Source organism: Choristoneura fumiferana, chromosome 15, assembly GCF_025370935.1.
Source record: "Choristoneura fumiferana chromosome 15, NRCan_CFum_1, whole genome shotgun sequence".
NCBI lineage: Eukaryota > Metazoa > Arthropoda > Insecta > Lepidoptera > Tortricidae > Choristoneura > Choristoneura fumiferana.
The window spans coordinates 2,201,941-2,224,184 of NC_133486.1; the positions used below are offsets into that span (position 1 = coordinate 2,201,941).

The following is a 22,244-nucleotide window of genomic DNA, read 5'->3' on the forward strand; positions in this document are numbered from 1 at the left end:
GGAAAACGCGCGACGGGCGGCTTGATGAGCTCCCCTAAAGGAGCGGCCACACCGCTGCACAAAATACGGAAACGTTAAAGAATCGCAGTGACGTGCCCTAAACGTCACGATTTGATCGCATGCCGTCCACAGATTACTAATATGTAGCTAGCTACCTCGACGTTTCGGCAACATTGATTGAACATTGATGGGGTGACAAATAAAAATGACCGAGTGCGGATGCCGCCCTCCACACCGCTGCTCAAAATACGCAGACGGTGGGAATCGCAGTGACGTGCCGTAAACGTCACGAATTTTGGTGGAGAGCGTGCTATAAAATCGTGACGCTTACGGCACGTCACTGCGAACGTTACGGATTCGCAGTGACGTGCCATAAGCGGACTTTACCGCATGCTCTTCACGCAAAGTCGTGACGTTTACGGTACGTCACTGCGATTCCGCACCGTGGTCGTGCTGGAGCCTCACACAAATCTCTGCCAGCACCTGGAATAGAACCTTCAGGCCTCAAACTTCATAGTCGAACCAGATAGATTCTAACCACTTGACTTGATATTGGTAGTCAAATATTTTTCAAATCAGTCAATCAATCTTTATCGAAGGTTCATTAAAAAGATGCTCAGCCCCAATTTGTGACGGCTTGTGACAAATAGTGTTCAAAATTGATTTCCGCGTTTAATTCTGTTTCAGAGCCATTGCTGATTAAACCATGTTATTCAGCGTCGCAGGCGCACACTCTCTTATTATTTACATAACTTATATTAAGGTAAACCAACTTTTTATCGAATAACCTAACTTAAGGACTTTATGATTGATTTTTGGAGTCTTTTTGTATTTTTTATTTCAACTCCAAATTTGTTACTTTTACGGGTATCCCGTGAAACCATATCGTAGTGCTGCTGCTAAGCAACCTGAGACATGTATGCATAAGAAAAAATAGTGTCTAGATTCCTGTCCAGCTGTGGTGTAGGGGTTATAGCACGCAGCACGGAATGCTGAGGACCTGGGTTCGATTTCCAGTGCTGGTCTCTTTTTCTGGTTTTTCTGTGCATCCATGTCTCAGTTTGTATTTACTTAAGGACTTTGCTTAGCATGGGTTCATCCGTTATTGAGATATTAAACATCAAAATTACAGTCAGGGATTTTTCACCTTTTCATGTTGGTAAGGTTAGGTTATTATTTTATGATCCTAACTAAGAAGCACTGCAAGGAAACTCAAATTAAAAAACAGCATTGAAAAAAGATTTGAAGGTCGCGGGGGAGCAAAGTATTTTTTTATATTATAGGTGCCAAACGAGCAAACCTCGGGACAATTACAATCCAAACATCAGCTGAGGTTACCTACTTAGGCTGGCGCTCTTCATAAATTGCACTTTAATTTCAGATAGTTGCGTGTGCCCCGATTTTGAGACTACCCGGTGATCTCACAGTACGTATCTTCAAGTACCCCGTTAAGCTATTATAGTTGTCAAATCTCATGATTAATGGTCTGTACCCCCGTAAGTTCTCACGTACTCTATGAAGTCCAAATCAACTGTAAGAATAACTGCCGAATATACCTACTGTGTGTGTGTGTAAAAAAGCCGTGGTGGCCTAGTGGTTTGACCTATCGCCTCTCAAACAGAGGGTCGTGGGTTCAAACCCCGGCTCGCACCTCTGAGTTTTTCCAAATTCATGTGCGGAATTACATTTGAAATTTACCACGAGCTTTGCGGTGAAGGAAAACATCGTGAGGAAACCTGCACAAACCTGCGAAGCAATTCAATGGTGCGTGTGAAGTTCCCAATCCGCACGGGGCCCGCGTGGGAACTATAGCCCAAGCCCTCTTGTTCTGAGAGGAGGCCTGTGCCCAGCAGTGGGACGTATATAGGCTGGGATGATGATGATACCTACTGTGTGGAATACAAATTAGTATTAGCTGTTGCCGTGACTCCGTCCGCGTACTTTCATTTACAGTGGGAATTATGCAATTTTCCCCGATAAAAAGTATCCTTTGTCTTTGCCCGGGACTCAAACGATCTGTATATCGAATTTCGTTTAAATTAGACGTGGTTGCATAACAAACATAAAAACATCTTCACAAACTTTCACATTTATAATTAAAATAATTCGTAAGATATTAGTAAGATTAAATGAAAAAAGCTTCGGGGCCGTGGCAGGCCCAGGCGTCGATGGCGGGATGATCTGGACCCCTTTCTTCGCAGCTGGTCAGAGATCGATCGCCCAAGACCGGGTCGAGTGGAGGGTATGGGGCCTTTGCCCAGCAGTGGGACACCTCTGCAGGCTCCTAAATAACAATCATAAATGAAAAAATATTTTTATATTTTCTGTAATTTTCGACCCGGTCTGTAGAACTAATGTATTTGTGTTTGTAGAAGTAATGTGTTAGAAAAGTCAGAACTAACGAGGGTTAGAAATTGAATTAGATTTTTTTTATTTCATGTTTTTATTTTTATTTCAAGTTTAAATGTGTTAAATTAAAAATCTAAGCATAGAAATAACGTTGCTGATATTCCTTTGTGCTTTCAGTGTATAGGCACTGAATGTCAGATTTCTGTAAGTATCCGAGTTATGATTTATAGCTCTTATTTTTTTTATTCCTTCCTTTTTTCTGAGGATGTTGATCATGTCGATACAGCAGGGCTACTACGAAACTCGAAACTCAAAGTTCGTACCGTACCGTCCCTCTCGCTCTTGTATATAGTATAAGTGTCAGAGGGATCGCACGACACGAACTTCGAGTTTCGAGTTTCGTAGTAGCCCTGCAGTGCTTTGTTAACAATTGTTATTACGCTAGTTCCATATGTCCATTGATGACTTTTATTATTCAGGCTACGTTATGAGGTTTAAGTTCATCATATTTCAAGACTGTTTGCAGAGAGTCTATGAAACCAGAGGCCATATTGTCTTACGCAGGGGTGGCCAACCGGTCGATCGTGGCAAGGCAAAAAATATAAATACTGAACTATGCTGTTTCATTTTAGATTCAAAGAACTATGCCATTGGTAGATCGCACAGGGTTTCGTCAGTAAACAGTAGATCTTGGGTCTTATAAAGTTGGCCACCCCTGGTCTAACGCACTGGCGCCGTGAGCGCATGATGATCGCATTGACCATCTCCTTCTACCCTTCTTATATAAAAATATTATAAATGAAACAGATACAAAATTCAGATCTATTGTCAAGAAGACATTAATATCAAAGGCGTATTATAAGTTAATGATTATATCATGGACAGGGATATTGGGAAATAATTCCGATCCGCATTAGCGATCCCTTCAAATAGCGAACCTACTGTGTTAAAAATAAAGTTGTGTTAAGTTGTGATGTATAGATATCATTTAATAATATGGTGGTTTTTTTTTTGACATTCATAAGTGCTTGTTATAGCCTAAATTGAATAAAGATATGTTGACTTTGACTTTGACTTTGTAAATCTGTTTAAAAAATATATACCTCGTTGAGTTTCTTTCAACAGAGGTTTTTCAGAACCGGTTGTAGATTTTTTTTTGACATTCATAAGTGCTTGTTTTAGCCTAAATTGAATAAAGATATTTTGACTTTGACTTTGACTTTTATCATTATGCTTGAAAGAAATGGTGAAAGCGATTGTGATTCCGGGTGCGTTAGACAATTAGGCAGCAGGGCTTTTTAACTCAGTCCAAATACAGCCAGCTAATTTATAGAGTTATGTGTCCTATTCTCCTATTGCCTCTCTCTCCTACTATTATAGCTTTCATCCCAATCCTTTGCCAAAATGATTATAAGAACCATAAGAACCTTGGATAGTAATACGCCGATATAGACTTTTTCTCAAACATGACATGAAATATTGACGTTGTGTTACAAATAATAGGCCGAGAAGTATCGCGCTGCAGGCGCTGCGGCTCAGCTGCGTGCGCGCGGTCACTCTAGCGGCCTGCAAAGAGATTTCATACAACTTTGCAGGCCGCTGGCCGGCAATGCGACCGTCTTTTGTTTCAACGCACCACCACCCGCAGCCGCCGCCAGCAGCCAGCGCGACACGCGCGTGCACAACAGGGTGACCAGACTATAGCGTCCCGCCAGCTTCATTTCTTGCTTTTTTTATTTTATTTCATGTAATGTTTGAGAAAAGCACTATACAAGCCTCGGCCGGAACCTGGGGTTGCCGGCCTCGCATCCCTATCTATACGTCTATATCTGCTTGCCAGGCAACCCCCTATTTCCCGGCTTCTACAGTAATGTACTATTTTTGACCGAGTGAGGCCGAAACCGCTCGCGCGTCCAATGTTTGACAACAACTGAGTGCCTCGTACCACGAAACTCAGTGCACGCGGCGACAAGCGGCGCCCGTCGTACAGTTTGCGATAGTCGTTATTCCGATACGTTATCATAATACTTAGCAATTCTCTGCGAACAGATTTTAGCTCCAGTAATTTAGACACTGCGTTGTTTGTAAAGTCAATTTGTTTCTTTGCTCTTTCATAAGCATGATCCTGTGTAATTTTACTTTACTTCGTTATTTGCTCCATGTTGTTTAACGATTTTAAAACTGAAAGTTTTATTAAATGTAGTGTAGAGCGGATGGTTGCATCGCTGCTGTAAGTATTAATATATTTTTTTAATATTATATTATTAACGTATTTTGAACTTTCCTATAGGTAACTGATTATACACATGATTATCAACATATTTTTTTATTCTAGTGCATTGGAAGGAATTGTCGAGCGACGGTATAAAAATATTTTATTTAGAACTTTTTACGAATACAATATGGATCGCGAACCACCTCTCTTTATGAGATCTGTTAATGAGAATGGGAAATGTTTTATGTGTAAGTAAGATAACATCATAATTAGATGCTTTTTTTAAATTAATTATTTACCTATTTGTTTCTAGTGTGATGCCGCCAATTGTGTAGCAGTTGTAAGTATGTTTTTTGTATCTAAGATCACTAGTCATAAATCCATACTAATATTATAAATGCGAAAGTGTGTTTGTGTGTTTGTCCGTCTTTCACGCCGTAACGGAGCGACGGATCAACGTGATTTTTGGCATAGAGATAGTTTATGGGCCCGAGAGTGACAAAGGCTACTTTTTATCCCGGAAAAATGCACAGTTCCCGAGGGAACAGCGCGCGATAACCGAATACCACGCGGGCGGAGCCGCGGGATAAAGCTAGTTCATAATTATTGAGGGTAGCGTTTATTTGTTCGGAACCCTTAAATCACTCGGGAAGTTTGAACTCTCCGCTACTTTTCTAACATACAGAAAAGTCACTTGACTTGGTATTTCTAATAACTGTAATCCCTTCTTAAAGGGTGAAGGGACCGAAGATATTTGAATGTAAGGGCCAGGCCACGACCGTACGCGACGGAGCGGCTAGAGATTTTCTAAGGCCACGAACTGAACGCAAGCGGGCAGCGGGGCGAGCCGCGCGGTCTTAAGTTTCCTTTGTTCATTGTGTGTGCTGCCAGCTTAGTAAACCATTGTCTGACGAACGTCTCAAAAAACTTTCGCAGTGGGATAAATATTCGAGTGTTTGACCGCTTGGTTAATCGTCATTCTAATTACCATCCCATGTTAATGAGGGCTATCGCGTATGAATTCACCACTAGAGGCGCTAGTGTAGCGTGAGGTCTCCGAAATGTCAAATCTCATAGTTTTTGGGTGAGCAACGCGGGTTTATTTATAATTAGAATAATTTTGTGAATATTTTGCAATACCTGAAATTAATTATGGCAAATATGCGTTCCGGGGCAATTAATGTCTGTGTTTGTGTTGTGAAAATTCATTTTTCTTATTTATTTATTTTCTTCAAAAATAAGAAGAGGAGAATGCTGAAACTTAGTATAGCACTTACTAACGTCGTGACCTATAATCAGAAAAAAAATCAAGTGGAAAAGCTATTAAGGCACAAGATGTTCCCTTACCCTGCCATGGCCTTTATAAGGTATGGCAAATTCAGTAGTTGTCAAATACCATAACGATGTGTTTCTAAATATGTATGGGTCTTCTAAATAGGCAATCACTGTGTGGTGACAGTCTCGGAGTTTTTTTTTTTTTTTTTTATTTGACTGGATGGCAAACGAGCAAATGGGTGTCCTGATGGTAAGAGATCACCACCGCCCATAAACATCTGCAACACCAGGGGTATTGCAGACGCGTTGCCAACCTAGAGGCCTAAGATGGGATACCTCACGTGCCAGTAATTTCACCGGCTGTCTTACTCTCCACGCCGAAACACAGTGCAAGCACTGCTGCTTCACGGCAGGATTAGCGAGCAAGATGGTGGTAGCAATCCGGACGGACCTTGCACAAGGTCCTACCACCTGCAAAAATGAACAAAGGTAACGCTCGCGTCGCCGCCGCTCGTGGTCGTGGTTATGCCGTTAGGCATTTAAGGGTCGTAAATAAAAGCGAGTAGTGAACCAAGATTATCAGGACCTATTAGGGATGTTCTTTTGTACCGACGATGTTGGGTTAATGATGTACTGTCTACCTCAGCTTGCTTTTAAAAGGAAATTTTCAAGGTGGTTCTAGAGACCGATTGGGATTAACTGTAGGGGAGACTGAGGAGAGTTGTGACAGAGGATAGAAGTGATAACGTCGATTTTTTGGAACTTATTAACTGGTAACGAGGTCGCAACAGCGCGCGTTTTTTAGTTCAAGTCTCGAGCTATCAAACGCGCGCTATTGCTCATATATTACAATCAGTGACTGAACAATCAATCATCCCCTGTTTTCTACCCTTGAGTAGGATTTTTTTTCGAAATTTATATGAGACCACCCTCCACGCTTTCTAATAAAATATAATTATCAAAATTGGAGTACTTTTAAAAAAATTATGCGTGGTCTATAAAAAAAAAACAAATATATATACGCATCGACTTGAGAACCCTCTCCGTTTTTTTCATCGGTTGAAAAATCCCTAAAAAAATTTACAGGGTTCTTCAACCAAATTAATCCAAGCATCTGAAATTTTCTAGAATAATTTAAAGAGAGAGGCCAGGCCCCTGTACCACAAAAGTTGCGAGCGCTACATTCCACAAAATTGTGAAGTTTCTCTTTTAGAATTGTAGCGCTTGTAACTTTTGTGGTACCTATAGTACAGCCAAAGGCCAGCTTGTACTTGTCTAGCATGAACTAAGCCAGAAAAACTAATTTTGTACGTTTAATATTTCACGTTGTGTCTTAGTATTTCTGTATTTAATTAAAAAAGTAACATTGAAGAGGGTTACTAAGCTATCTCGGCCGCAGCCAGTACCTACACAAATTAAATAAATTCACTCTCTGCTGCTTAGGAAACATTCGGGAACTACAATCTAATAATATTTCTAATATAGAAGTGTTTAATCGTAAATCTTTAAGAAAGTTTAAAGCTTAAGGTTTAGGTTTATAGAAATACTAGCTTTGGCCCGCGGCTTTTCCTGCGTGGAATTCGATTATCGCGCGCTGTTCCCTTGCATTTTCCGGTATAAAAAGTAGCCTATGTTACTCTCTGGCCCAAAACTATCTCTATGCCAAAAATCACGTCAATCCGTCCCTCCGTTTCGCCGTGAAAGACGGACAAACATACAAACACACACACTTTCACATTTATAATATTAGTATGAATGGAACACTGCGATTGTTTACAGAAAATTAATTATTGAACCAGGCTTTTTACTTCGCGGAGGTCCATATCAATGACCTACGAACAATTACTTTGCTCACCCGTGATCTTAAGCGCGCACCTACAGTTCTTATTTTTCAACGTAGTGTACCATATATTGCAATATAGCAACACATCATGTAATTTTTTCAGTGTTTCGGCACATCGTGTAGTGCCGAGGTAAGTCTTAACTCCTCAATAATATCGCTAAGATATTGGTGTTTGTATTTTACTTCAGGGAACAAATAACAGTTTGAGTGACAGACGCCTAGCAAACGGGATACAAACGCTTGCGTTCGAAAAACGTGGCGTTTGTATCGATGAAAACGCAAGGATCATGTGTAGTTAAGGTTAAAACGTGCCGGTTTCTTTGCGTTTGCTGAGCGTTCAACTTGCGTTTGTATTTATACAAACGAGCGCAAAAAAACGTCGTATGGGAGCCCCTTAATAATGTACATTGTATAGGTACACTCAACTCCAAAGAGATTGATACAGCCAAAGTTACAAAAATATGTATACTTACACGTCTTTATTGACTTAACTATCAAGTATAGTTTTGTAATTTTTACTGTATTGATGTCAGTTGACTGTAGGTAATTATGATATTGTCTGTACAGTCAAGGAAACTGAATCACGTCAGCAGGGCTACTACGAAACTCGAAACTCGAAGTTCGTATCGTACCGTCCCTCTCGCTTTCGTATTAAATAGTATAAGTGTCAGAGAGACCGCACGACACGAACTTCGAGTTTCGAGTTTCGTAGTAGCCCTGCAGGGTAGAACCTTTTCGTAACCAGTTTCGCTATTTCTTGCAGATATATGGGATGTCAACATGACATTATAACGTTTTAAGCTTTCGTGATTTTGACTCATAGTCAAAATACCACAAACGGGACTTATCACGCACACACTACACACACACGCTGGGGTGACAAATAAAAATGACCAAGTGCGGGTAGTTCGTGATACGAGTGCCGGTACTATTTGTGATCAAGTGCGGGTATCGAAGGACTCGCGTTGCTAGGCAGACTTGACACCCAATACTTCAGTCTACTCGTGACCACGGCCACTGTAATGTGGTGGAAACGACGAGGTAAATATTACTCGTGTGTGTTAGCGTGATAAGTCCCTTTTGTGGTATTTCAACATGACATTAGTAGCACATAGGTTCCACGCTGGTACGTGATTTACTTTCCTTGGCTGTACCTATTTATGTATTAAATTTGATTGAAACTTTTTTATTATTATTCGACTGGATGGCAAACGAGCAAGTGGGTCTCCTGATGGTAAGAGATCACCACCGCCCATAAACACCTGCGTTGTCAACCTAGAGGCCTAAGATGGGATAACTCAAGTGCCAGTTATTTCACCGGGTGTCTTACTCTCCACGCCGAAACACAACAGTGCAAGCACTGCTGCTTCACGGCAGGATTAGCGAGCAAGATGGTGGTAGCAATCCGGGCGGACCTAAAACTTCCTCATTTGTGTGGTGGGGACATATTTTTTGTAACTAAAAATCCGATTAATTTTGTCAATTAAAACTTGCATTTCAGTGTCAAGGACCACATTGTAAACATTCTTTGAAACCGTTAAGTATTTTAATTTTACTAAATACTCATACAAAACTATTAATAAATAATAATATTTTATTAAAATATTTTAACCTGGCTTTTACGCTACCAACTGTGCATCACAACCCACAAATCAATGCGCGATCCGATTCCATGTGAGTGGGTAACAGATGTATGGTAGGGTGTTTAGAATCATCTCATAGTATTCGAAACGCCTGAAGATATTCCCTCGGACCGGGATAAAATCTCGAAATTTCAACCGCAAGGTTTTGAGTCATAAAGTTCGGCACGGTTGTTTTTATTGCAACATCGATGAGACTATTATCTTCGATGATAATTCCCATATTTTATGTAGTAATTCAGTATAATCCCGGAATTTCAATTCGGTACCTTAAGTTTTCTGGGATGGGCCATATTATATTTTTTATCGACAGTAGACTTATAAATCCATACTTCCCTTTATACTTAATGTAGCTCACTCCACTAATGTAGTTTTTTTGTAAAAATAAATTGAAACTTATTTCGGCATACCACATACGTTTCGTGAGATTAATAGGTTTTGTGCCTTGGTCTGTTTTATTAAAAAAAGAGGTCGGATTGACAGCTGTCAGTTGTCAAATGTCGCCGTATGTTGGTACAACTGACAGCTGTCAATTCGACCTCTTTTTTATCAAAGAGACCAAGGCACAAAACCTATTAATCTCACGAAAAGTGTCGTGTGGCTTGCCGAAATAAAGTTTTAATTTATTTTTCCAAAAAAAAAAAGGCAAGCGAAAAAAAATGTATCTACAGAAGTGAGCTACATCCATACTAATATTAGAAATGCGAAAGTGTGATTGTGTGTTTGTCCGTCTTTCACGCCGTAACGGAGCGACGGATCGACGTGATTTTTGGTATAGAGATAGTTTATGGGCCCGAGAGTGACATAGGCTACTTTTTATACCGGAAAAATGCACAGTTCCTAAGGGAACAGCGCGCAATAACCGAATACCACGCGGGCGGAGCCTCGGGAAAAAGCTAGTTAGAATACTTATACTATCGATAAAAAATATAATATGGACCATCTCAGGAAACTTAAGGTACCCAATTCCACTGCCGGATGTAATGCTTTGCGCGAAGCCGCAGGTTAAATCTAGTTAATAATGAAATAAGAATAGAAATTTTATCATGTAACAGAACAATGACTCTTCTCAAATTGTTGGTACTCATGCGCTTTGACCACTTCCCATCAGATGCTCCTTATGCTCGCTTGCTTCCTCTCATAATAAAGTCAATAAATTCTGTATATGTATTTCATTGAGAATCAACGTCACTTTTTTCGACTCCCCAGCTATTAACGTGCTTAAGTTTTTTATGGCACACATATGCAACCCAAAAAAAACACAGAATAATAAACTTACGTTTGACCACAATCACGCCTGATGGTAAACTAAGATGTGGACAAAGACGGAGCACGCTTGCCTAATAAATGCCCAGTCATCCTAGATTTGACGACGGCCAGATTGTAGCGATCAGGCAACACAGATGCATGCAAAGCATTCCACTCCTTAGCTATCCGGGTGATATAGGACGAGCGAAAACGTTTCATACGACCCTTGCCTATATGATATGGTTTTATTTCAGTATCGACAGAAGCGGAGGCCCTAATACGTCAGGGCTGCCTCACTACGGGTTTGCTCGGAACGCTCCTCCAATCGGGAAACACGGCCCTGGCGGTTCTATTAGCCCCAAATGGTACCAAGACCAAGACTTTCTAGACTACGTGGACAAGAAATGGAAAAACAAGGGCAAATACAGCCCTCCAGAAATTATTGCCGATGCTCCTAATGCCCCACAAATTGCTTCACACATTGCATCAGCAACCGAAAATTGGACCGAGGAAGCTCCTCCAGTACCTGCCGTACTTATTCATCCTAAATGGTACTATGACACCGATTTTTTGGATTACGTGGACAAGAAATGGAAAAAAAAGGAAAAGGTTAGCGTTCGAGTCAGGAAGGCCCCTAAAACTTTCGCCCATGATACGACTGGTGAACATGTGCATTCGGGTCATAATTCGGAGTTCCAAGGTCTGGGTCACATTGTGCATGATACTGTAGCTACCGTTTTCCCGCTTGAAGCTTTTTTGCCCAGGTGGTGGTAGAAAACATGGTGATAGTAAAATAAATAAATACTTGTTACAACTGTCTTTGGTTACCCATTGCTTACACCCGCGTTTCAAATTAAAATAAATAAATATCACGGAACCTTCACCAATTGACTTCGTCCTAAAGGAAGTGAAGCTTATGTTATGGGTAGAAGGCAACGGATAAAATGCCATATTTAATAATGCTGTGGTGTCCATGGGTGGCGGTGATCACTTATCATCAGGTGACCCGCCTGCTCCTTTTCCAGCTGATTGATAAAAAAATAGTCAAGTTCTCTTTAGCACTGGACTGGACTATCCGGTCGTCTTTTGCAACCAACATGTTTGTAGTATTTGTACTCCTTCTTACCAATCCTAAGTAATTATTCCCAACGTACCTATATTTAAGCTGAACGAACCCCAGGAGTTACTGAAACAGCAAACGATATTGCCACCAAGCCATTCCGCTAACAAGGAGTTAAGAGCCATTGATGTACCTACTATATTAAAAAAGTTACCGAAAGCACTCGAAATGGAAATTGTTTTAAGTTAAGTTGCTTCAACTTTAAGTTCGAGGAAGTTTTGTTTATTTATATGGACAATGAAAACTTCGAAGATATGTTGAACAAAGAGAGTTGTATATGTAGAAACTCCCTAACTTTAACTATCAAATTCAAATTAATTTGGATGAAATGGGCATAGCTGGCGTTAGTATTTAGGGACTCCTCCCAGTTATTCGCACCTTTTTGTTCGCTTTAGAAAGAAAGAAAAAACATTTATTCGTGACATTTTTACAAATAAAAGAAAAAGAAAAAAGGAAATAAATTTTGTCACGAAATGGTCCCAACTCAGCATGATGTCAACCTTGCGGCCGACGCTGGTCTTCCGTTGGAACCATTTAAGTGTTAAAAGAACACAACAGCAGTGAACTCGACAACTAAAACAATTTTTTTACAATACACAAAACTAGTAATTTACAACATAAAAATATACCTTAACTACACAAAATATAAATAAAAGAAAAAATAGAATAATATGCACGTCTGTATAGGCCTATTGCCTTTGCCAATAATACAATTATTGACGTGGCATTAAAAAAAAAAAAAAAAAGTACTCTGTGCTATAGACGTGGCATGGATGGATTCATAGTTCGTGCAAAAAAGAATGAGTTCCGAATAATCCATTACCATTACAATAAAATATCAATGCAAACAAAGCGCCAATGGTACTTATAGCGATGTTCAAACAAACATCACAGTCACGGCAGCGCCCATGGAACGCAAACAACAGGTATGTAAAAAGTGGCGCTAGTTATAACCTAAAATAAAAAATAAAAAAACAAAATCATAAAATACTGTTTTTTTTTCCTCATTTGTTAGCACTTATTGTTACGGGTGGCAACTAACTGAGAATGAGGTTGTGTGGTCTACTGAGGTTTTATTTCCCAGTTGTTTGCACTTATTGTCGGGGTGCGAACTACTGCAGGCTCGAAGTTCGTATTGTACCGTCCCTCTCGCTCTCGTATTAAATAGTATAAGTGTCAGAGGGACCGCATGACACGAATTTCGAGTTTCGTAGTAGCCTTGCTGGGAATGTGGTCAGCGCAGAGTACTAGGATTTCTATACTCAAAAGGAACTTCCGGCTGGAAATAGACTTAACAAGGTCTTCGGCATATGGACCGTAAAATTTTTTTTAGATATAGTTGGGGTTATTTGCTATCTTATCACTTTTGGAATTTTTAAATTTTTTTTCTTCAATTTCCCGAAATGGCGCCTTTTAAGGTTCGTTACTTTTTTTGTTGTTGGTAATACATTAAGATTGTTTTTTTGGAATCTTTTTGTATTTTATATTTAATTCCAAACTTTTACTTTTACGGTCATCCCGTAAAACCTAAATTGACCAGCAGCGGTGTAGCGGTATAGCACGCGGTACGGAATACCGAGGACCTGGGTTCGATTCCCAGTGCTGGTCTTATTTTCCTGGTTTTTCTGTGCATCTATATTTCAGTTTGTATTTTCAATGTTGGTAATACATGCTTATTAGAATAATAATAGTATTTATTTTGATTGATAGTCTCAAAGGGACGTACGAGGTCCAGTCCGTGGGTGGGTGTCCAGTGGTGGTGTAGTGGTATAGCACGTGGCAGGGAATGCCGAAGACCTGGGTTCGATTCCCAGCGCAGGTCTAATTTTTCTGGTTTTTCTATGCATCTATTTGCCAACCTAGAGGCCTAAGAAGCACTGCTGCTTCACGGCAGGATTAGCGAGCAAGATGGTGGGAGCAATTCGGGCGGACCTTGCACAAGGTCCTATCCTACCACCTGCACTGCATTTATGTACGAAATTAGGTAAATTTTCCACATACTATCAGCTATATTAGTTTTTTTCTTGTCTCGCAGACTCTTACAAAGTCATCGCTCATAGAATGACAGTTTAACTTTATCCATTTAGCCTTTAGCAGTGAAAAGACCATTAATCTTAGACTTACTGGAAGCAGTCGCCTACTGATACGATATTGTGTTCAGCGAGAACGGCTGGTTAAGAGATATTGCGGTTTTACAAAACGACCCTAGTCGTTGTACTTCAAACTTTGTCAGTCAGGTCTCCAACCACTCGACTATCGAGTCCTAACTAGATAGTCGAGTGGTTAGATACCTGACTGACAAAGTTTGAAGTCTCGGTTTCAATCCCCGGTGCAGATATGTCGGTACTTACGTGTATATTTGATCTACCTGCCTATACTGTGTGAAAATAGTATATTTTTATCGAGGAACTAAAATAAGCCAATATACCCGAGGTGGCTAGCCACCCGAGCTTTAGCGAGGACTTTTAGTCTCGAGGTGAAAACTCTATTTGTCACTTCGATTGCGAGAATACGCTTTCTGTGAAAGAATTAATGCGTTTCTTATTCCTCGCAGTCCATAAAACTTTCATAGGTTTTTAAATAAATCTTTCTAGATTTCGGCGGCAAAAGATTATCAATTATGTCTTTTGCTCTTTGCTCGACATCATAATTTTCACTATCACATGACGACATTGTGAGAATAATCAATGTATATTAATCGTTTATGATTTACGCTCTAAGTACAACATTTTCAAAGGTTTCGCGGTATTTTTTTCCAACCAGACACAGATATAACAAAATCGCATCGGCGAAATGGTCCATACACAAACTGGAATAAATAGAATGGCGCCACCTTCTATGCGGAAAAAGCATAGAACTAAGACCACGTAGACTAAGAACGTAACATTTTCGTCATGAAAATGGTCCACACACAATTTTATTTTATACCAAAAACTAAGCAAGTACTGACTGTTTGAGTATATCTAAGTCACTCGAAGTAAATTAAAAAAATAATTACTTTTCTTCCCTAGAGAAGAAAGTAAGAGCATGAGAAGTGAAAACTATTTTTTCGTGTTATTCATACAAATATCTGCCCCGGCCGGGAATCGAACCCGGGACCTCAAGCTTCATAGTCAGGTTCTCTAACCACTAGGCCATCCGGTCGTCTAATATGTAGTAAAGTATGTATTTATCTATATAACTATGTTTATCCATTGCCTAGTATCCATAGTACAAGCTTTGCTTAGGCACTTGTCCCACCGCCGACGATGAGCGAGAAGCGAGCAGAGCGAGTAACTAGAAACGAGTGGGCGAGCAGTGAAAAGCGAGTGTTCGAGCACGACGGGCGATTACTCGCTCCACTCGCTCGAGCCGGGCGGCCGCCAAGCTAACAGCGCTGAGCGAGTATCGCTGAGCTAGTTTTATTGCTCAGCGAGTTTTATAGCTCTTGTCGCTGCGACAAAAGATGTAAGAGCGAGTTCTCGCCGGCAGTGTGAACCGCCAGCGATCAACTATTAATATATATGTCTCTTTTACTCACACAGGATCTTATATCTTTTGTTCGTTTCTTGAGCGAGAAAATAGTCGATAGCCAATCGTTTCCTCGCCGGCGGTGAGACAACTGCCTTAGTTTGGGACTAGGTCAATTGGTACTCAAGTGATAGAGCCCTATTGCAGAGGATAGACAGTGGCACTCTTTAGGTACCGAACCCTAAAAAAGACCGGTGCTATTGTGCCACGTGAAAACGGAGGCCAATTCCACTGAATAATGTGCTCCATTAGAGATAAAGCAGTCGAAAAGTCACGAGAACCGTTTTTTTATTCTTTTCTTACGTCGTTTCATTATAAAGTGTATTGTGTGCTGAAGCTGAATAAACAAGTTTTTACGTAAAATTCTTGCTGCTCGTAAACAGTGTCGTAACATGCAGGCTACCTTGGTTGCAACCCCCCAAATAAAACCCTCGACCTTAATGTGCTTGTCATGAAACCCGTGTTCGGTAAATGAGTCATTGCCCGTACTAATTTTCATGTCATGAAGCCCAAGGTCGGTAAATGAGTTTGTTACTGCATGGTGTGCTGCTGCTCCGTGCGCGCGCTGCACACGCACGCCATGCACATGCTGCGGATTACCAAGAGCGCAATCAGCGGTATCGGCAATTTTTGATAAAATATTAGTTTTTCTTTTACAAATATACAATTTTACTCGCAAATGTGATGAAAAACATTGTATGTCGCACGGGCGGTACTAGAATTACGAACATCGACTCATTAAAGCCCTCAGTCTTCGACTTCGGGTTTCTAATAGAATCTCGTTCGTAATTCCTCACTTACCGCCCTTAAGACACAATGTACTATTTGCGGCGAGTAGGCCTGGGCTACGTATATCCGGGTTGCTACGGCTTACATGCATAACACCCACTTTCCTAAAATATGTACTTAGGTATTTAAAAATGTACTTCTTTCGAAGGACCAGTTTTTCGGAAGGCGCTATCTCAAACTAGTGCCTTATCAATCGTTACACTTTTTCAGATAGAGCACTTTGTGTGATTGAACAATTTATCAGATGGCACAATTTCCAGAAAATACAGTTTTTCAAAACAGACTCATTTGTACATAAAAGAATTCTTCTTTTTGAACTGGGAATCAAACTCACCAAATTGTAAAAAGACTCCCGTAGCTAAATGTTAATTATTTGGCGCAATTTTTATACCTACAAAGCTTAACAACCATGGCTTACCTTGTAATTTTTTCTCTGTGTATCTGTTTTCTATATCGCTTACTATTTCTAGTGTACTTACAATAAAGAGTATTTGTATTCTAATGCATTTAAGAAAATTTAAAACCCCCGACTTCAAAAAACGCCAGTAAAAATAAAAACGCCCGAAAAAAAAGACAACTAAAAAGTAAAAAATAATTATGCACTACCTAGCTGTTGCCCGCGCCTTCATCTGCGAAGAATTCATTTATCCCTATCCCGCGGGGACTATGCTGATTTCCCGCAAAATTAGCCTAAATTAATTTAGTATAAGTACCTAGTAATATTTTTTTATCTAAGCGTCGTCGGTGTCGGGAGACCGCTACCTAAAATTTGAAACACCCATATATGCTATATTATATGGGTGTTTCAAATTTTAGGTCCCAAATGTGTTTGGAAGTAAAGTAAATACCCGTTATGCGTCTAAGATTTCTACCGCAGCGAACAAAAGAGCTGATGATCTTGAAACGGCTGAACCGATTTTGATAAAACATGTCTAAGAACCATCGCTAGAAAACCAGCTTTCTAATAAAAAAACCGCATTCAAATCGGTCCACCCGTTTAAGAGCTACGGTGCCACAGAAAGACACACAGACAGACACACATAGCGGTCAAACTTATAACACCCCTCTTTTTGCGTCGGGGGTTAAAAACAGTCCCTTGGCTTAGTCGTGGGGCGCTGTCTAAACCAATGCAGACAGTTCCAAAGCATCCCATCACAGGTATTTTCATTTGTTACATGAATCCATACAAAAGTCAACCGTCATTGTTCGCGGGTAAAATACGAGGACAATTAAAATGATAAATGGGGAAGCGATTTTTCACACCCCCGGCTGATGGCTGAAGTGTTATTAGTCTCATCTCGGAGGCTGCGGCACCACGGGTTCCCGATATTATAAATCTATATCTATAAGTGCGAGTGCGAGCGACTCGTGCATGTAGGGTTCCGCACCTCCATGCAATGTTTTTAAAACAAATAGTTCAGAATTATTTTTTTGTAAAAAATTCTAATACAAGCTTTTTTGCTGGCGGTACTTTTTGCCTCTGGTTACAATACAATACAAAGACTCTTTATTGTACCACCAAACATAGTAAGCGATACAGAAAACAGATACACAGAGAAAAAATCCCCTCTGGTTACCATAGTAGGTAGTCGTCAAGACGAATCAAATGAGACCAAAATCGATGCGGTCGTGTCGTTTTATTACAGAGTTCCTATGGCCAACATCTAACTTCATCATCAAATCAGGTCTACGTCATAATAATATTGCATTGTTATCGGATTTATAGGTACATGCATGCATCAGCTCAATCGGTTGAAGATATCCACTCCAAATGTAAGTTGAAATGTTAATTCCACCCGAACAAACATAACTAACATTACATTACAAGTGAATAAAAACATATCACCAAAATGTAAACACTAGGTACAAGTATTTTTAATAAAGAACAATTTTATATTCTCATCCTCTTTAGCTGTCGCCCTGTCAGAGGCTGAATAGCGCTTAAGACTCTTGCCATGCGCCACGGCAAAAAAAAAATAATGGCTGTCTGTCAGGGCGGTTCATTCGCGGGAAATTCAGCGGACTTCGTATGTTGTGAAATTAAATAATAAGAAGCTCGACTAGTGTGAATACATTTTAAACTGTACTTATTATAAACCTTGTAAATAATGTTAAATACTTAGTAAGTTTTTTTTCGTGTAAAAAACAATAGGTGTACTTTGATTATACGGTGTGGATTTGGCGAGCTCTTAATCAAAGTTGGCTTCATTGAGGTTGTGGTTCATAAATTGCTTTATTAATTTTGCACAAAAACGAATAAACCACACGTGACTATATTATATTATCCAAGCTTTTATAAAACATCATTAAAATCGCAAACTTAATAGGCAAATAAGTGGGCAAATATTCAAACGAAATATATAGCTAGTCGTTGCTAGGCGACTCGGTCGCCTTAGAAAATGAAAATGAAATTTTAAAAAAATCTTTCACCATCAGAATGCTACATTAATCCCGAGTAATATTGACTAGGTATATTTATTATTGACCGCCCACCCCTTTTTCGCATATGCACCTTTTTTTTGAAATATGGGCTCTAATCAAGATCACTCACACATATTTTTAAGCTCTATTTCCCAAAAACTATACCAGCGTGAAGCCGGGGCGCGTTGCTAGTATACCTAATATAAAGCAGCCCTTGAAATCTAGCGTCGAACGGCGAGTTTTTATCAACAACTCACAGGCTGAGCATTTCCAATAATAATAAAAATACAAGATCTCCACGACAACCCTTACGGAAATAAATAGTTTCAGACACTTGCTTGATAGTAGGGCGGTTCCTAAATCTAACTTCTATACCACTGTACAATAACCTAGAAAACAATCACACAAACACGAATTCTCAAACATAGCACATTTAACACACTGGTACAGTCACCAGCACCAATATCTGACACAACAAGCGTGCATAAATATCTGATGCGACTCTATTTCTAGGGCCGGAAGGACGTGTCAGATATTTTTGCACGCTCCGCTGTGGCATATATTAATGCTGGTGACTGTACTTAGCATACACTCGTATCTTGTCCCATAAAAACCGACTATGGTGCTATTTGGTATTTCTATTTCGTTATAGTTCAGAGTGGAATCAAGAAAGTTTAAATTAATCCCTACTAATATTATAAATGCGAAAGTAACTCTGTCTGTCTGTCTGTCTGTCTGTCTGTCTGTCTGTCTGTCTGTTACCCTTTCACGTCGAAACCACTGAACCGATTTTGATGAAATTTGGTATATAGGTAGTTTGAACCCCAAGGATCAACATAGGATACCTTTTATTCCGGTAGAGGGCGCCACCGCGCGATAACCTAGATCCGCGCAGACGTAGTCGCGGGCATAAGCTAGTAATATATATATAATATAATCCATACTAATATTATAAATGCGAAAGTAACTCTGTCTGTCTGTCTGTCTGTCTGTTACGCTTTCACGGCTAAACCGCTGAACCGATTTGGATGAAATTTGGTACAGAGATAGAATAGACCTTGGGAAAGAACATAGGCTATCTTTTATTGCGAAAAAAAAGGTTTTAAGGGGTTGAAATAGGGGATGAAAGTTAATATGGTGGAAGTTCGTCGCTGTCGAAGATAAAACCATGAAACTTGGCATTTAGGCCCTTAATCCATATTAATATTGTAAATGCGAATGTAACTCTGTCTGTCTGTTACGCTTTCACGGCTAAACGGCTGAACCGATTTGGATGAAATTTGGTGCAGAGATAGAATACCTAGACCTTGGGAAAGAACATAGGCTATCTTTTATTGCGAAAAAAAGGTTTTAAGGGGTTGAAATAGGGGATGAAAGTTAATATGGTGGAAGTTCGTCGCTGTCGAAGATAAAACCATGAAACTTGGCATTTAGGCCCTTAATCCATACTAATATTATAAATGCGAAAGTAACTCTGTCTGTCTGTCTGTCTGTCTGTTACGCTTTCACGGCTAAACCGCTGAACCGATTTGGATGAAATTTGGTACAGAGATAGAATAGACCTTGGGAAAGAACATAGGCTATCTTTTATTGCGAAAAAAAAAGGTTTTAAGGGGTTGAAATAGGGGATGAAAGTTAATATGGTGGAAGTTCGTCGCTGTCGAAGATAAAACCATGAAACTTGGCATTTAGGCCCTTAATAAGAAATAAATCGATATTTGTTTAAGCTTTTTTGAAAATTAGACCTGTGAGGGGATGAAATAGGCGTTGAAAGTTTATATGGAAGGTCGTCATTATCGAAGATAAATCGATGAATATTTATTAAACTAGCCATTTGGGCACGTGATAAGAGATAAATAGATATTTATTCGCGTGTTTTTTAAAATTCTTCCTGTGAGGGGGTGAAATAACGGATGAAACTTTATATAGAAGATCCTCATTATTGAAGATAAATCGATGGTTCTTTGTGAAACTTGGCATTTGGACATTATAAAAAATAAATAGATATTTGTTCAAGCGTTTTTGATGTTAGCAGAGGAAATGATGCAGTGTTAGCAGTGCCCTTTAAGCTCATAGCAAAATGTACGCAATGTGGGGTTATAATAGATGGCTTATTGACATAGACAGTCAGACATGAAAAATTATGATTTCCAGATTTTTCTTATTTATTGTGCTATATAAGAGCTACCTTTATGCAAAAAAAAACTAAGTTTTTAGGACAGCCGGAAGTGCCCTATAACTTTTTCTGTTAAGGCAATTTGTATGGACACACCTTTTTAATGACTGTAGCTTTTGATTGCCTTAACTTAGAAGTTTGATTTTTTCACAGATTTCGGGACTATTGACCTGAGTTTAGGGTTTTAATCTCAATTCGATACCAATACTCCGCGTGTTTACGAGATAGAGGATCTTGACAGACAGACGGACGTACGGACAGCAAAGTGATCCTATAAGGGTTCCATTTTTTCCTTTTGAGCTACGGAACCCAAAAATCATTTTTTCCGGCGCTTTTAAAATATCGACATATAAATATGGGGATGAAAGTTCTTAAGTAATTCCAAACAAATTTACTATAAGTATGTTTATCGGAAATATGTGTAGCTATGCTTAGTAAAAATGCCGTTTTAATTATAATCCTACCCTCCTAACTTACAATAAAGGACGTAAGGTGTCAAGAGTTCACTATGAGGAATAATAATTAGTCCTTTTGTGTTGGTAGGGTAGAATACACGTCGTATTGCTAAAATGTGGCTACCCGCAAAATATTTATGTTTTACCAAAGAACATGGATGTATGGATGTTCAGTTCAGTTCAGTTCAGTTCAGTTTATTTTATTCAGGAAACTGTGGAAGTTTCTATGTGCTATTATTGGCAGAATAGGTATTCTAAATAAATTAAATACTTCCCAAAGTTATTATTCCACGCGGACGAAGTCGCGGGCAAAAGCTAGTAAGTAAATAAATATCATGGGACACTTGACACCAATTGACCTAGTCCCAAACTAAGCAAAACAAAACATTACGGAAGGTCACATTTAACTCGCATAGAGTTTTTACGAAGTGCTTTCCCTGTACTTCACCGTAGTATCCCCGGAGCTTCTCCATTGGGATCAGACGACAAAAACGGGGATCCGGCGATTTGGGGATTGTCAGGATTCGGAACTTACTGACCTAATGAACAGCGCCCTCGTCGCGATCGCTTCGTTACGCGTTCGACTTGGGAAGTTAATTAATTATTTCTTGAATACCGTTTCGGAGACTTAATTTGATGAATTCATACAGGCTGGTGTTTCCGGCGCTTTTTTATCATGATGATTTTAAGTTATAATATCCTGTTAGTATTATGAACTAGCTGGTCATTCCGGTTTGCGCATTTGATGAGAAATGACACCAGATGCCGTATTGTCTAATGGCCAGTGCAGACGGACAGCATTTGAACTGCAGTTACACCAACTGCATCAAAACTGCGAAACGACTATGCAGTCCACTTCCGGTTGTAGAAACTGCAATACAACTGCAATAGAACTGCGAGAGGGGGCATTGCAGTTACAGTCTTACAATGCAGTTGTACAATGACGTCGTTCCAACTGCAATACGACTGCACTACGACCGTGCAGCCGGCTTGCAGCCGGTGTGCGGTTGACAGGACTGCACAGCAACTGGAAGCGGACTGCATAGTCGGTTCGCAGCTTTGATGCAGTTGGTGTAACTACATCAAAACTGCACTCGAACTGCCATTTTGCAGCTGGGTTGCAGTTCAAATGCTGTCCGTCGTACCGGCCCTAACGCACTGACGTTTGCGATCGCACGCACGCATCTCTTTCTATTTTCTTCT

General features: G+C 39.8%; 1 protein-coding gene across 1 annotated transcript; it reads left to right on the forward strand.

Moving 5' to 3' along the window:
• Positions 1–663: 663 nt before the first annotated feature.
• On the forward strand, positions 664–11,389 carry LOC141435653 (uncharacterized). Its single transcript, XM_074098387.1, has 9 exons — positions 664–763; positions 1,382–1,426; positions 2,527–2,553; positions 4,553–4,579; positions 4,685–4,711; positions 4,878–4,904; positions 7,786–7,812; positions 9,184–9,218; positions 10,825–11,389. Exons 1-9 carry the CDS (start codon positions 707–709, stop codon positions 11,342–11,344), a joined length of 792 nt encoding a protein of 263 aa, XP_073954488.1. The 5' UTR covers positions 664–706; the 3' UTR covers positions 11,345–11,389.
• Positions 11,390–22,244: the final 10,855 nt, after the last annotated feature.